The 15350-nt window shown below is 45.5% G+C and overlaps 1 protein-coding gene across 1 annotated transcript in view; it reads right to left on the bottom strand.

Moving 5' to 3' along the window:
• CNDP2 (carnosine dipeptidase 2) overlaps window positions 1–10884 on the bottom strand; it is a 25879-nt gene extending 14995 nt beyond the window's left edge. The window contains exons 1-3 of the mRNA XM_044294808.1: window positions 10727–10884; window positions 9379–9522; window positions 740–902 (exon numbers count right to left, since the gene is read on the bottom strand). Coding sequence (XP_044150743.1) covers window positions 740–902; window positions 9379–9522; window positions 10727–10786 — 367 coding nt within the window. The 5' untranslated portion in view covers window positions 10787–10884. The remainder of the gene's footprint in view (window positions 1–739; window positions 903–9378; window positions 9523–10726) is intronic.
• Between the last annotated feature and the right edge of the window lie 4466 nt (window positions 10885–15350).

The raw sequence follows: 15350 nt of genomic DNA, 5'->3' as shown, positions 1-15350 counted from the left end.
GAAGGGCAGAATATTCACACCCCCAAATATTCATGAGGGAGAGCTCAGGCATTGTTGGTACACCCCCCCCCCCCCACAACTTTGCTGCAGCATGTAAACAAAGCAATAATAACAGAACCATGCAAAGGTGTAAGTATGGGTTTTCTCTTAAGAAATCAAGCTTAACTAATGTATATGTATGTCCTGATGAGTTTTATAAGGTTTATCCCCCCCCCCCCCCCCCCATAAGGCTCCATTCAGACATCCGAAGTGTATTGCAGATCTGCAATACACCAGGCCTGCACTCCCATAGAAATGCCTATACTTGTCCACAATTGCTAACAAGAATAGGACATGCTCTATTTTTTCCAGAGCGGTGGACCGGAAGATTGGGGGCGTGCTCCGGAAATGCGGACAGCAAACTGTGTGCTGTCCACATCTCTTCCGGCCCCATAGAGAATGAATGGGTCCGCACCCATTCCGCATAATTGCAGAACGGATGCGGACCCATTCTACGGACGTGTGAATGGACCCTTACTCGGATAAACCCTTTAAAACATCATATTTCTCAGCAATGCAGGCACATACGAACATGGGACCAACACAGATGCCGTCAGCAACCAAGAGCACATGCAACAGGTCAGGCAGTTTCATATATCAAATCTGCTGACAGATGCCCTTTAAGGAATCTCCAAGCCCTATCATGAAGACTCCAATTGGCATCAACGCTGGGGAAATAATTCAGAACTGTGGTTCTTACCATCTCTTTCTTCCAGGACAAAGGGTTCGCTGTCCCATCCATCCTCCAGCGCTGCCGGCTGGACATCCAGGTGACCATACACACACACCGTCTTCTTACAAGGATCTGAACCCAGTTTACCCAAAATAATGGGAGGGAGAGGGATTTCTGAGCCATCTGGAAGCTAGGGCACACATGAAATAAAGGTAAGTTTTCAGAAAACACCATTATTTTTATAATCCTTTTATGTAGTGATGTATAGAGGTAGGGGGGAGAAGCTGCTGAAAGGCAACACTTATGGGTTAACACAAAAAAAAAACCAAAAAAAAAAACAACATCCTAAAAAGGTGAGTCTCTGGAGATTCCACCAGCAATCATCTCATGACTATGGCAATGTTTGGTAAAAGTGAGGTAGACCAACCAAGGGCAAGGTACAGCATAACAGATCCCTCAGTGCTGACTTACTGACTTAAAGGGAACTTGTGAACTTGACTGCAGTGCAATAGAGCAGGAGGAGCTGAGCAGACTGATATGTAGTTTTGTGGGAAAAGATTCAGTATAAGTAGTAATTTATTAATTTCAGGCTCCGCTCATTTTATGCTTAGGAGTCACGTGGACAGGCCTAGTCGGTGACCGACAGTCTTCTCTGTATTCTTCGTCATCACTGTGTGGCAACGTCCTTATGACTCCCAAGCATAAAAAGAGCAGAGATAAATGTTTTACTGAATCTTTTCCAACATCATATATCAGCCTGCTCAGCTCCTCCTGCTCTCTAACATTGCATTTTCATGGGGACACGTTCCCTTTAAACTGTCCCTTACAATTACATACTCCTGCTCAGAGACAGGGAGGGAGAAAGTAATTGAAGTTAGGCCTAATCACAGTTAGGCCTCTTGCACAAGAACGTGTGCGCCCCCGTGCCCGTGCTGCGGGCTGAAATGCACTAACACCCACCGTGGGGCAGCTGCAGCGGACCCATTCACTTTAATGGGTACGCGATCTGGCCGTTACGCAAAAAGATAGAACATGTCCTATCTTTTTAACCCCTTAAGGACATAGGGCGTACCGGTACGCCCTATTTCCCGAGTCCTTAAGGACCAAGGGCGTACCGGTACGTCCTAACTTAAAATCTTAATTCCGGCGCCGCTGGGGTTAATCGGAACGGGATTTCGGCTGAAATCATTCAGCCGGCATCCCGTAACAACGCAGGGGGGGGTCATTTGACCCCCCCGTATCGGCGATCGCAGAAAACCGCAGGTCAATTCAGACCTGCGGTTTGCTGCGCTTTTTGCCGTTTCTGATCCCCGCGGTCCCTGACCGCGGGGATCAGAAACTTCAGAGTGCCCGAAATCAATATTGTTAACCCCCCCCTGCACCCCTGCACGATTTGATGGCGGCGGGTGGTGCAGGGGGGGTGTCGCATGCAGTGGGGGCGTTGCGGGAGGCGGGCGGTGCGGCAGGCGGGATCGCGATCCCCCGCCCGCCTCCCATTGCATAATCGTTGGTGTACAGTGGGTATACCAGGGTGCCAGCACATTGCTGGCACCCTGGTATAAACGGCTGACATCGTTGATGCGATGTCAGCCGTTTAACCCTTTCCATACAGCGGTCCGTACGGACCGCTGTATGGAAAAGGTTAACAGTAAGAGGGAGCTCCCTCCCTCTCCGATCGGGGGGCTGCTGTGCCTTTGCAGCCCCCCGATCGGAGAGGGAGAGAGCCCCCAGACAGCCCCCCCAGAACCCCGTCCTTACCCTTCCCCGTCTGCGAAGTTCTGACCATAACTGAGCAGACGGGGAAGGTTCCCATGGCAACAGGACGCCTGATCAGGCGTCCTGCTGTCCATGGTGCTGAACAGATCTGTGCTGAAAGCATAGACCTGTTCAGTGTAAGTAAAATACAGTGCAGAAACCTATATAGGTTCTGTTCTGTATTTTACAGACATCAGACCCACTGGATCTTCAAGAACCAAGTGGGTCTGGGTCAAAAAAATCAAATAAAAAGTGAAAAAAGTTAAGATAAAAAAAAAAACATTTATCACTGAATAAAAATTAAAAAAATAAAATACACTACACATATTAGGTATCGCCGCGTCCGTAACGACCTGATCTATAAAATGGTCATGTTACTTTCCCCGCACAGTGAACGCCATAAAAATAAAAAAATAAAAACTATGAGAAAATTGAAATTTTGCCCACCTTACTTCCCAAACTTTTCGCATGTACGCCAAAATAGTACCAATCAAACCGTCATCTCATCCCGCAAAAAATGAGACCCTACTCAAGATAATCGCCCAAAAACTGAAAAAACTATGGCTCTTAGACTATGGAAACAATAAAACATGATTTTTTTTGGTTTCAAAAATAAAATCATTGTGTAAAATGTACATAAATAAAAATAAAGTATACATATTAGGTATCGCCGCGTCCGTATCGACCGGCTCTATATAAATATCACATGACCTAACCCCTCAGGTGACCACCGTAAAAAAAAAAAAAAAAAAAAACTGTAAAAAAAGCAATTTTTTGCCATCTTACGTCACAAAAAGTGTAATAGCAAGCGATCAAAAAGTCATATGCACCCCAAAATAGTGCCAATCAAACTGTCATCTCACCCCGCAAAAAATTAGACCCTACTCAAGATAATCACCCAAAAACTGAAAAAACTATGGCTCTTAGACTATGGAGACACTAAACAATTTTTTGGTTTTCAAAATGAAGTTATTGTATAAAACTTACATAAATAAAAAAAATTGTATACATATTAGGTATCGCCGCGTCCGTGACAACCTGCTCTATAAAATTACCACGTGATCTAACCTGTCAGATGAATGTTGTAAATAACAAAAAAAAAAAACATGCCAAAAAAGCTATTTCTTGTTACCTTGCCGCACAAAAAGTGTAATATAGAGCAACCAAAAATCATATGTACCCTAAACTAGTACCAACAATACTGCCACCCTATTCCGTACTTTCTAAAATGGGGTCACTTTTTTTGGAGTTTCTACTCTAGGGGTGCATCAGGGGGGCTTCAAATGGGACATGGTGTCAAAAAACCAGTCCAGCAAAATCTGCCTTCCAAAAACCGTATGGCATTCCTTTTCTTCTGCACCCTGCCGTGTGCCCGTACAGTAGTTTAGGACCACATATGGGGTGTTTCTGTAAACTACAGAATCAGGGCCATAAATAATGAGTTTTGTTTGGCTGTTAACCCTTGCTTTGTTACAGGAAAAAAAATATTAAAATGGAAAATCTGCCAAAAAAGTGAAATTTTGAAATTGTATCTCTATTTTCCATTGAATCTTGTGCAACACCTAAAGGGTTAACAAAGTTTGTAAAATCAGTTTTGAATACCTTGAGGGGTGTAGTTTCTTAGATGGGGTCACTTTTATGGAGTTTCTACTCTAGGGGGGCATCAGGGGGGCTCCAAATGGGACATTGTGTCAAAAAACCAGTCCAGCAAAATCTGCCTTCCAAAAACCGTATGGCATTCCTTTCCTTCTGCGCCCTGCCGTGTGCCCGTACAGTAGTTTACGACCACATATGGGGTGTTTCTGTAAACTACAGAATCAGGGCCATAAATAATGAGTTTTGTTTGGCTGTTAACCCTTGCTTTGTTACTGGAAAAAAAATATTAAAATGGAAAATCTGCCAAAAAAGTGAAATTTTGAAATTATATCTCTATTTTCCATTGAATCTTGTGCAACACCTAAAGGGTTAACAAAGTTTGTAAAATCAGTTTTGAATACCTTGAGGGGTGTAGTTTCTTAGATGGGGTCACTTTTATGGAGTTTCTACTCTAGGGGTGCATCAGGGGGGCTTCAAATGGGACATGGTGTCAAAAAAAACTGTCCAGCACAATCTGGCTTCCAAAAACCATACGGCGCACCTTTCACTCTACGCCCCGCTGTGTGGCCGTACAGTAGTTTATGGCCACATATGGGGTGTTTCTGTAAACAGTAGAGTCAGGGCAATAAAGATACAGTCTTGTTTGGCTGTTAACCCTTGCTTTGTTAGTGGAAAAAATGGGTTAAAATGGAAAATTAGGCAAAAAAATGAAATTCTCAAATTTCATCCCCATTTGCCAATAACTCTTGTGCAACACCTAAAGGGTTAACGGAGTTTGTAAAATCAGTTTTGAATACCTTGAGGGGTGTAGTTTATAGAATGGGGTCATTTTTGGGCGGTTTCTATTATGTAAGCCTCGCAAAGTGACTTCAGAGCTGTAGTGGTCCCTAAAAATTGGTTTTTTGTAAATTTCTGAAAAATTTCAAGATTTGCTTCTAAACTTCTAAGCCTTGTAACATCCCCAAAAAATAAAATATCATTCCCAAAATAATTCAAACATGAAGTAGACATATGGGGAATGTTAAGTCATCACAATTTTTTGGGGTATTACTATGTATTACAGAAGTAGAGAAACTGAAACTTTGAAATTTGCTAATTTTTCCAAATTTTTGGTAAATTAGGTATTTTATTATGCAAAAAAATTAATTTTTTTGACTTTTTTTTACTAGTATCATGAAGTACAATATGTGACGAAAAAACAATCTCAGAATGGCCTGGATAAGTCAAAGCGTTTTAAAGTTATCACCACTTAAAGTGACACTGGTCAGATTTGCAAAAAATGGCCTGGTCCTTAAGGTGAAAATGAGCCCGGTCCTTAAGGGGTTAAGGAACGGAAGTACGGGGCGAAACCCCACTGAAGCACTCCGTAGTTGCTTCCATTCCGCAGAAATTTCTGAAATTTAAAATCTGTTCCGTTCATGTGAATGAGGCTTGCAGAAATCAATGTGCTTCCCACCAAAACAACCCCATTCAGGATGTATAGAACCGATTTCTGCAACAAAACCTGCCGAGTGTGAAGGCAACCTAAAGAGTATCAGCACTTATCCACAGGATAGGGATAAGCATCGGATTATTGGGGGTTCAACCACCGAGAACCCATGCTCTTCAAATAAATGTTATTCATGCATATAAAAAAAAATAAAAAATAAAAAAGTCTGCATGGAAACTGGCGTGGTGCAGAATTTAAATTGTTTCTGCAGATTTCCACCATAGATTTACCCTTTGCAATGCACAGGATGGAACCCACAGCAAAGTCTGCATGTAAGGCCTAACTCAGTGTTAGGTCAGTGTTTGATCAACGATTATAAACCAAAGCAAGGTGCGGGTCAAAAAACACAAAAAAAGTGCAAATCTTTCAGTTATAACTTAGGCCTAGTTCACACTTCAGTTATTTGGTCAGTTATTTCCATCAGTGATTGTGAGCCAAAACCAGATGCCGGTCAAAAACCCAGAACAGGTGCAGATCATTACATCAGACTCCACTACTGGTTTTGGCTCACAATAACTGACCAAATAACTGAAGTGTGAACTGTGTAGCCTCCATTGCTGGTTTGGGCTCACAATCACCGACGTGTAAGTTAAAGGGGTTCTACAGTTTGTTTTAACTGATGATCTATCCTCTAGATAGATCATCAGCATCTGATCGGCGGGGATCCGACTCCCGGGACTTCCGCCAATCAGTTGTTTGAGAAGGCAGCGGCCTTCACACTGTTTACCGCTGGCCCAGTGATGTCACGACTAGTATTACCTGGCCTGGGCGGGGCTAAGCTCCATTCAAGTGAACAGAGCTTAGCCCCAGGCCATTGATACTAGTTGTGACATCACTGGGCCAGCGGTAAACAGTGTGAAGGCCGCTGCGCTGCTGGAGCGCCGCTGCCTTCTCAAACAGCTGGTCCCGGGAGTCGGATCCCCGCCGGTCAGATGCTGATGATCTATCTAGAGGATAGATCATCAGTTAAAACAAACTGTAGAACTCCTTTAAGGCCCCTTTACATAGGCTGTGTAGGCAATTATTGTGAACGAACTGTTCCTTCCTGATAATTGCCTGCTATTCAGAGAAGGTGAGAGCAGCATTTACATGCAACCACCTCCACTGTATGGGGACAAGCAATGGCTACCGCTACCGCGACCACTCACCCCCATATACAGATTCACCGATTCTGGGCAGCAGATCCTTCTTTACACAGACCTACCTGCCGTCCAGGAACATGCTTTCACCGGATGTATGAGCGGTTGCCACTGTTATGGACCATTAAGACAAAATGGATACTTGCTTGTTGAGAACTATGTTTAGCTAAGATGGCGGGCAGGCATTTAGCCAACGCCTATAAACTAGAATCTTACTTTGTGTTTTATTGTGGGCTTCTTTGTTTCCATTCAGCTCAAGCAAGCAGTTTTAAAGAAAGAAAAAGTAACGGCTTCATCCACCAGCAAGGGGTGGGGGGGGGGGGGGTAGAACTTCCACCTTACACCCCCCACTCTTTCCTGCCCTATATACTGTCTGCTGTTCCGCAGATAAACCAAGGATCCTGTTATAACCCCCAGCTGTGTGTGGTCTCAGTATACGTATACTTTAACATTAATTCATTTGGAGCAGTACATCAACCGAACTGGCAGCTTGGCCAGAACCAGAACACCCCTTCATCAGGTGATCAGCAGTAACTTTAGACAGGGCAATCATTGGGAATAAGTGTTCATAGGTTCATGTCAAGGGGCCTTCAGGATTAACATAGGCAGAATTTGCCAATCGAGCCGTAGTAGATTTTGACGGTAATTTGCTGCATACACTGTGGAAAACTAGTCCACATGGACATACCCTATTGACTGGCGTCATGCTTCAATGTGTGCTATAAAGGACTAACATACACAGTGCTGTACATTAGTAGTGCCATCAGGGGGCAATGCAATCTTGCTGGAGGCCAGAAAACACAGGCCTGGAAGGAGCTAAGGCCGTAGCGGAGGAGAGAGCACAAGGGGTCTAGGACTGGCATACAGTAGAGGAGACTTTTAGTACACTGGTATTGTACCGCAGGAGTGTGTATACCGTTGATTTATACCCAGACCTGCTGACGCTGCGTCCTAGTGTTACATTTCGCAATAAGGGTGGTTTCCTTGGATGTAAAGAAGCGAGACATCAGGAACCAGTCCCTTTACGGCAGCTCATTATTAACTGCCAGTCAATACCAGTCTATTGTATGCATGGCACTGAACAGGATGGCACATGTCCAAAGCATTACCCTGAGGAAGTAAACAGGGCCACGCAATATCTTATCTGAAGTGACATTAGAGTGGAATTTTGCACTACTGTAAAATAATTTACCAAGGTCTATGGTGCTTGTAGATTAGAGATAATATATTGGATAAGCAGCAGGGAAGAGATAAGCAGGAAAAGCTACGGGCCCTTTACACAGACACTCGTTCCTGATCAACAGGAAAGCAGCAAACAAGCAAAAGCTCATTTATCAGCTGACCACATCTTTTATAGGGTCAAAAAAAAAACAAAAAAAAAAACAAACACTCACTTGTCAGCGGCACATCTTCCCCTCTAAACCATGGATACGCTCCTGACATAATGGACAGCGTATGAGATGAAGGGGTATGAGCAATCGAAGGACACTTACCTTTATTTCTACAGGCCTATCTGCTAAAAGTTAGCATTATGAGCATTTTTTAATATAGTGTTATTTCTCAAGCAAAAGCTACACCTTAAAGTGTCCCACAACTTTACATAAATCAATACAAGTGACCACAAGAAACTTTGTAATGTTTTATCCGTGATAAATGACTAGCTCTCTTGTCATCAGCTGTTTACCTTGACCTCCTCCCTCCTAATTGTTTTTCACTTTGAAAAAATGCAATACGCTGGGTTCAGACCTGTGCGTTCGCGATGGAGCGCTCTGTATGCGCGATTGTACGGGCGTTTGCAATCGCGCATACAGAGACAAGCGAACGCCCATTGTCGCGTGTTCCCGCTGAAGTCTATGTATGGGAACGCGCGACAAGACGCCCCAAAGAAGCTCATGTACTTCTTGGGGCGTCGGGCGTTTTACAGCGCGATCGTACGCGCTGTAAAACGCTCAGGTGAGAACCATTCCCATAGGGAATCATTGGTTCTTGCCTGTTGAGCGTTTTACAGCGCGTAGGAACGCGCTGTAAAACGCTCAGGTGTGAACCCAGCCCCAGAGACGGCACAGCTACATAGGAGATTCATAGCTCAGCACAAGTGCTAAATTCACAACCAATACATCAGTCCGTTAGGTCCTTGGGGCATTCTTCTGAGTGAGTAAGAGAAGCTTAGGAAGAAGTTTCTACTCTACTTTCTATGTGCAGTGGATGGAAGCTGGTCTCCTCCCACCATGTCTGAGAGATCTGCAAACTAGATGTTCAGCACGTAAGGAGGAAAACTGCTAAAAATGCCAGATACAAGTAACATAGGGGCCAAAATAGTGTTATTTCTCAGGTACACAGACTGTACTATTGAGTAATGCAGAGTTTGTTGAAAGGTTAGGTACCCATTAACTTCCCACAGGCCTGGAATGGGAGCCCGGCTGCAGTAACCTGGCACGACCACTATACTTTGAACAAAGTTGTGCTTCTGGTTCAGTTCTCAGTGGTAGTTCTGGTGACTGCAGGTAACAGCTGATTGGTGAGGGTGGCGGTGTAAGACCTCCACCAGTCTGATATTGATGACCTATCCCGAGAATAGGTCACCAATATTGGCTCAGAAAACTACTTAAAATAAGCAGCCTAGCATGTACAGTGGGAAACTCCGCTATCAGACACGTATGACCTGTGCTCTGAACATCTGTAGTTACCTTCTGCTTTCCGATGTCCACCAGTTCCGCGGAGCCACCCAGACGTTCAATCTCCTTGGCAGCCACTTCCATCATTTTCTTGATTTCTCCTCTTTTCTCTGGCCAGGCTGATACACTTTGGATTGCCACCCATTCTGATAGTCTCTGAAAAATTACACTGTGTCAATAATTCGCTTAAAGAGGCTGTTTGAGTTAGACAATCTCTACTTCTTAGAAGGGTCCCTTGACAAAGCAGATTTGTGTCCCAATGCTGGACCACCCAGCAGACAACTGTTATCTGTGGGGATGCCTGGTAGCAAGTGGTTGTGCCAAGTCTGAAGGTTATACCATAGACACAGGAAAGGGGATAACTAACTGACCAGTAGGGGTCCAACCACTAGGACCCCCACTGACTGTCCCAATCGATGTGATTGACACGTGCCCTCCTGCTCTATAGACTGCTGGAAATAGCCTCAGCCTGCCACTCCATCAGAGTGGCAACATGGGACTCCGGTCCCATCGGTGGGGTCCCAGGGGTCAGACCCACACCACCATCAGTTATCCCCTATCCTGTGACAGGAGAACTTCCAGACTTGGCACAACCTTTTTAATGAGCGAGACATGATTCCTCATCGGAAGCAGGTTTTCCCAGGCAGGGAGGTTGCTAAAAACCTCACCCTAAATGTGCACAGCTTTTTTAGTTTGATTTTTGTGGCATTATTGCCACCTCATTATGTTGGCTGGACTTAAAGGAGTTTTTCAAGTTTGGGCTCCCATATCCGATGAGTAATTGTCTAACCCTCTGCACCCCCACCGTTCTGCTGTTCCCTGCAGCGTCTGGTGCTGGAGTACGAAGCTCAGTAGTGGTGTCCACCCCAACTCCCACTGAAGTACATGGGAGCTTAACGGCAGCAATCCGGCGTGGCCACTACACTTCGTGCTGAGCCCCCTGCTCCAGCAGAACGCTGGGGGTTCAGAGTGCTGGCCCCTCACCGACCGGACATGAGTGACCTACCCTGGGGATAGGTCATCAATATCAAGAGCCTGGAAAACCCCTACTTTCCAATTAACATGCTCAGCTGAGGGTCAGTAATCTGGTGCTAGACACCATTGGTGGGGACTGAACTGCAACATGTCCCATCACTTCCAAGACAGGAAGCCACAAGTAACATAGAGGGGGCTTTTTAACTATTATTACACCTGAAGGGAGTCCATCACAAAGCCATTCTACAATAAGTGGTCCTCCCATATGGGTACCACAGGAGACACATGAGGGTACTGCCCTCCTCCCTACATGTATACCATGTACCATCTGCACTGTAAGTACTGCCAGTCTGCCACATAGCGACCCCCCATAGGGCTGCATTACCTTGACGTAGACGTCCTGGTGATTGTCGATGTAGTCGAACAGAGGAGTGAGGTCGGACATGGTGACCGGCGGGAGGTGAGCAGCGCTGTGGCCCTGGAGCAGCCGGCACTCTCTATATGTCACACGCTTCCTACAGAACAGGCTCCGCCCACAGCCGGCACAGCTCACGTGACGCTCGGCGGTCAGCTGACTAGCCGGGTGCTTGTTTGTCAGCGCTGAGTTGTCGAGTCAGCAGCGTCCGTATCCTGTGCAGAGGCGGCAGTGTAGACTGAGGCCTGCACGCGCGGCTTGTAAACCGCAGCCTCCTGCTCTCCGTATGTGAATGAGGCTTTGCTGCAGTTTTTTTATTTTATATTTTAGCATTCTGTTTGCTGCAGTAGTTGTAACGTCATGGGGATAATGGGGTCATTTATCAAGACTGGTGTAAAGTAGAACTGCCCTAGTTGCCCATAGCAACCAATCAGATTCTACCTTTCATTTTCCAAACGAGCTGTCAAAAACGAAAGGTTGAATTTGATTGGTTGCTATGGGCAACTAGGGCAGTTCTACTTTACACCAGTCTTGGTAAATGTCCCCCAATGTGTTTGCTGTTGTAACGGACCTTCATGCATGAGCTTCATAAGTTATTTGGTGGTTTTTTCCTTATTCATTTTTTCTAAAAAAAAACAAGTTAAGCCCCATTCACAAGTTAGTGTCCGTGCTTAAATCCGTGAAAAGGCGGTCAGTGATGCCTCTGTGAATGGGGACGTGTACTGTCCGTGAAACACGGACGTGTGCATGAGGCCTTACGCTGCATTTTTCCAGAAAACATCTGTGTGAAGCCATCCTGACATCTGTGTTCACACGGCGGATTTTGACTTTCACTTTGAATGTTGTGAATTTGCTTGTGCCATTAAATGGCGCTAAAGCGCGAGAGGCGTGTGAACAGGCTCTTATTGAGGCTGTGTGTTGCCACAGATTTCAGCACGGAAGCCGAAAATCGCACATTAACCACACAAGCTGCTTCCCACTATTTTCAAAGGTAGTTCAAACCGCCATTCATGTGGATTAGGCCTCATGCACACGACCGTTGTGTGCACCCGTGGCCGTTGTGCCGTTTTCCGTTTTTTTCTGCGGCTCCATTGACTTTCAATGGGGCCGTAGAAAACTCGGCTTGTGCACCGTTTTTACACCGCGCCCGTGACCCGTGTTTCGAGGCCGTGAAAAAAATATAACCTGTCCTATTTTTTTCACAGCCAACGGTTCACGGGCCCATTCAAGTCAATGGGTCTGTGAAAGAACACGGATGCACACAAGATTGGCATCCGTGTCCGTGATCCGTGGCCGTAGGTTGCTTTCATACAGACGGATCCGAAGATCCGTCTGCATAAAAGCTTTTTCTGATCTAAGTTTTCACTTCGTGAAAACTCATTTCCGACAGTATATTCTAACACAGAAGCGTTCCCATGGTGATGGGGACGCTTCTAGTTAGAATACACTGCAAACTTTGTACAAGACTGCCCCCTGCTGCCTGACAGCACCCGATCTCTTACAGGGGGATATGATAGCACAATTAACCCCTTCAGGTGTGGCACCTAAAGGGGTTAATTGTACTATCATATTCCCCTGTAAGAGATCAGGGCTGCCAGGCAGCAGGGGGCAGACCCCCCCTCCCCAGTTTGAATATCGTTGGTGGCACAGTGTGCCAACCACCATCGCCCCCCCCCTCCCTCCCTCTATTGTATTAAATCGTTGGTGGCACAGTGTGCCAACCACCATCGGCCCCCCTCCCTCCCTCTATTGTATTAAATCGTTGGTGGCACAGTGTGCCAACCACCATCGCCCCCCCCCCGCCACCCCCCTCTCCCTCTATAGCAGTAACATTGGTGGCAGTGTGCGGTCTCAACAGTAGAAGATTCATACTTACCTGCTTGCTGCTGCGATGTCTGTGAACGGCCGGGAGCTCCTCCTACTGGTAAGTGACAGTTCTTTAGCAATGCGCCGCACAGACCTTTCACTTACCAGTAGGAGGAGCTCCCGGCCGGACACAGACATCGCAGCAGCAAACAGGTAAGTATGAATCTTCTACTGTTGAGACCGCACACTGCCACCAATGTTACTGCTATAGAGGGAGGGGGGGGGGGGGCGATGGTGGTTGGCACACTGTGCCACCAACGATTTAATACAATAGAGGGAGGGAGGGGGGCCGATGGTGGTTGGCACACTGTGCCACCAACGATTTAATACAATAGAGGGAGGGAGGGGGGGCGATGGTGGGGGCACACTGTGCCACCAACGATATTCAAACAGGGGGGGGGGGGCTGCCCCCTGCTGCCTGGCAGCCCTGATCTCTTACAGGGGAATATGATAGTACAATTAACCCCTTTAGGTGCCGCACCTAAAGGGGTTAATTGTGCTATCATATCCCCCAGTAAGAGATCGGGTGCTGCCAGGCAGCAGGGGGCAGTCTTGTACAAAGTTTGTAGTGTATTCTAACCTGAAGCGTCCCCATCACCATGGGAACGCCTCTGTGTTAGAATATACTGTCGGATCTGAGGTTCACGAAGTAGCTCATATCCGACAGTATATTCTAACATAGAGGCGTTCCCATGGTGATGGGGACGCTTCAAGTTAAAATATACCATCGGATTGGAGAAAACTCCAATCCGATGGTATAAAAGAACTCCAGACTTTACATTGAAAGTCAATGGGGACGGATCCGTTTGAAATGGCACCATATTGTGTCAACATCAAACGGATCCGTCCCCATTGACTTGCATTGTAATTCAGGACGGATCCGTTTGGCTCCGCACGGCCAGGCGGACACCAAAACGACTTTTTTTTTCATGTCCGTGGATCCTCCAAAAATCAAGGAAGACCCACGGACGAAAAAACGGTCACGGATCACGGACCCACGGACCCCGTTTTTGCGGGCCGTGAAAAAAAACTGTCGTGTGCATGAGGCCTTAGAGATAGATATAGATATATATATATATATATATATATATATATATATACACACACACACACACACACATAAATTTCTCTAATGTATTTATGTGCATCAAGAACAACCACCGCGCCGCCCTTATCTGCCGGCTTAATAGTTAATTGGGGGTTGTCCTTGAGTTGAGATAGGGCCTCAATCTCTGCAGTAGTCAGATTAGGATTACATAATCGTGCCGTATCCCCTGTTGAGGATTTCAGCATTCTGACATCTCTCTGAACCGCAGAGATGTAGGCCTCTACCGCAGGCTCGTCTATATTGGGAACAAAAGCACTTTTATTGATTAAATTCAGTCCCTTAAGTGAAAATTCACTTGAGCATATTTGTGTGTTTGCACTGCGTCCCTTAAAAAACACTTTTAATCTAATAGAGCGAAAAAAATCATTCAAATCCATCTCTAAATCAAACCAGTTTACCTTAGTGCTCGGGCAAAAGGTGAGCCCCTTAGATAAAACACTTAGCTGAGCTTCCGTCAGTTCAACTGATGATAGGTTGAAGACTATTGTCTCTTTCTCTGTGATGGCGTCCTTGTTGATTGTGGTCTGGTTCTGTTGTAGCGTTGTTTCACCTTATCGTCTGTATCGGCGACCTCCTCTCCTGGTTCTTGATCTTTTCTTTTCTTTGTGTCCAAATCTACCCCTAAAAAAGCTTGATCTTCGTCAGTGGGGGATTGTGTATGCCTTGTCTTGTTATCACGGTTGAAACTCGTGGACGGATGGTCAGTTTGCCATGCATATATATCACCTCGCTTATAATCATCTGCATCACGTGACCATTTATTCCTTTTCCCCTCCTCCAATTCCATCTGAAACTTGTTCAGCTGATTTTTAATTTCCTCTTTGTATTGTGTGAGGTCGTCAGCAGGTATTTGTATATGCAATGTCCGTTCAACCTCCACCAGCTCTTCAGAGAGTGAGGTGACTTCTGCTTGTAGAAACTCAATATTTAATAAAATATAATCAAGTGAATATCTGTTTGATAGTATTTCAAAACGTTTGCAAAACAGATCATTATTCGGGAAAAGATTTGGGCGTAAATTTGAACGCATACCCCTCGGGATTCGTTTATCCTTGTAATACTGTCCCAATGTAGCCATATGCAATTTCATTGCGATGAGCCGCCTGGACAAAGCGACATACTTGCGTTTGAGTTCCTTTGCAGTTGGAGCCTGTAAAAATGATGCATCACTCTCAATTCCCCGCATAATGCGATCGACCTCCTCAACGGTATAGGTGCCGCCATAGGGTGTTTCCGTGTTAGACATAATAAATCCTCCGGATGTGCTCACTCACGATGCCGATATTATAGAGAAGGAAAAGTCCAGTGGGAGCACCAACCAGAATATGGGTGCAAGGGTAGCGGCAATCCCAAATGGTATAGAAATATATATATGATCTGGACAGTCTGCACCCTAGGGGTCTGAATGTTGAGTTCAGGTGAGAGCCTCTGGATTTGTGACTTGTTTTCAGTTCCATTGCATATTTGCGTTCTGTCCTCCTCATATTCGTATAGTGGTGCTTGATAACTGTGAAAGATCTATTTGTAACTTTAAAAAGATTTATTTTGAAATTAAAATATCTATTTCTCTGTGCCGTTTAGGTTTTTTTCACTTACACTGCATTGGATGTGGATCCTTGA

The sequence above is a fragment of the Bufo gargarizans genome, chromosome 5 (assembly GCF_014858855.1).
Source record: "Bufo gargarizans isolate SCDJY-AF-19 chromosome 5, ASM1485885v1, whole genome shotgun sequence".
Classification (NCBI taxonomy): Eukaryota; Metazoa; Chordata; class Amphibia; order Anura; family Bufonidae; genus Bufo; species Bufo gargarizans.
This window is presented reverse-complemented; position numbering and strand designations above follow the sequence as displayed.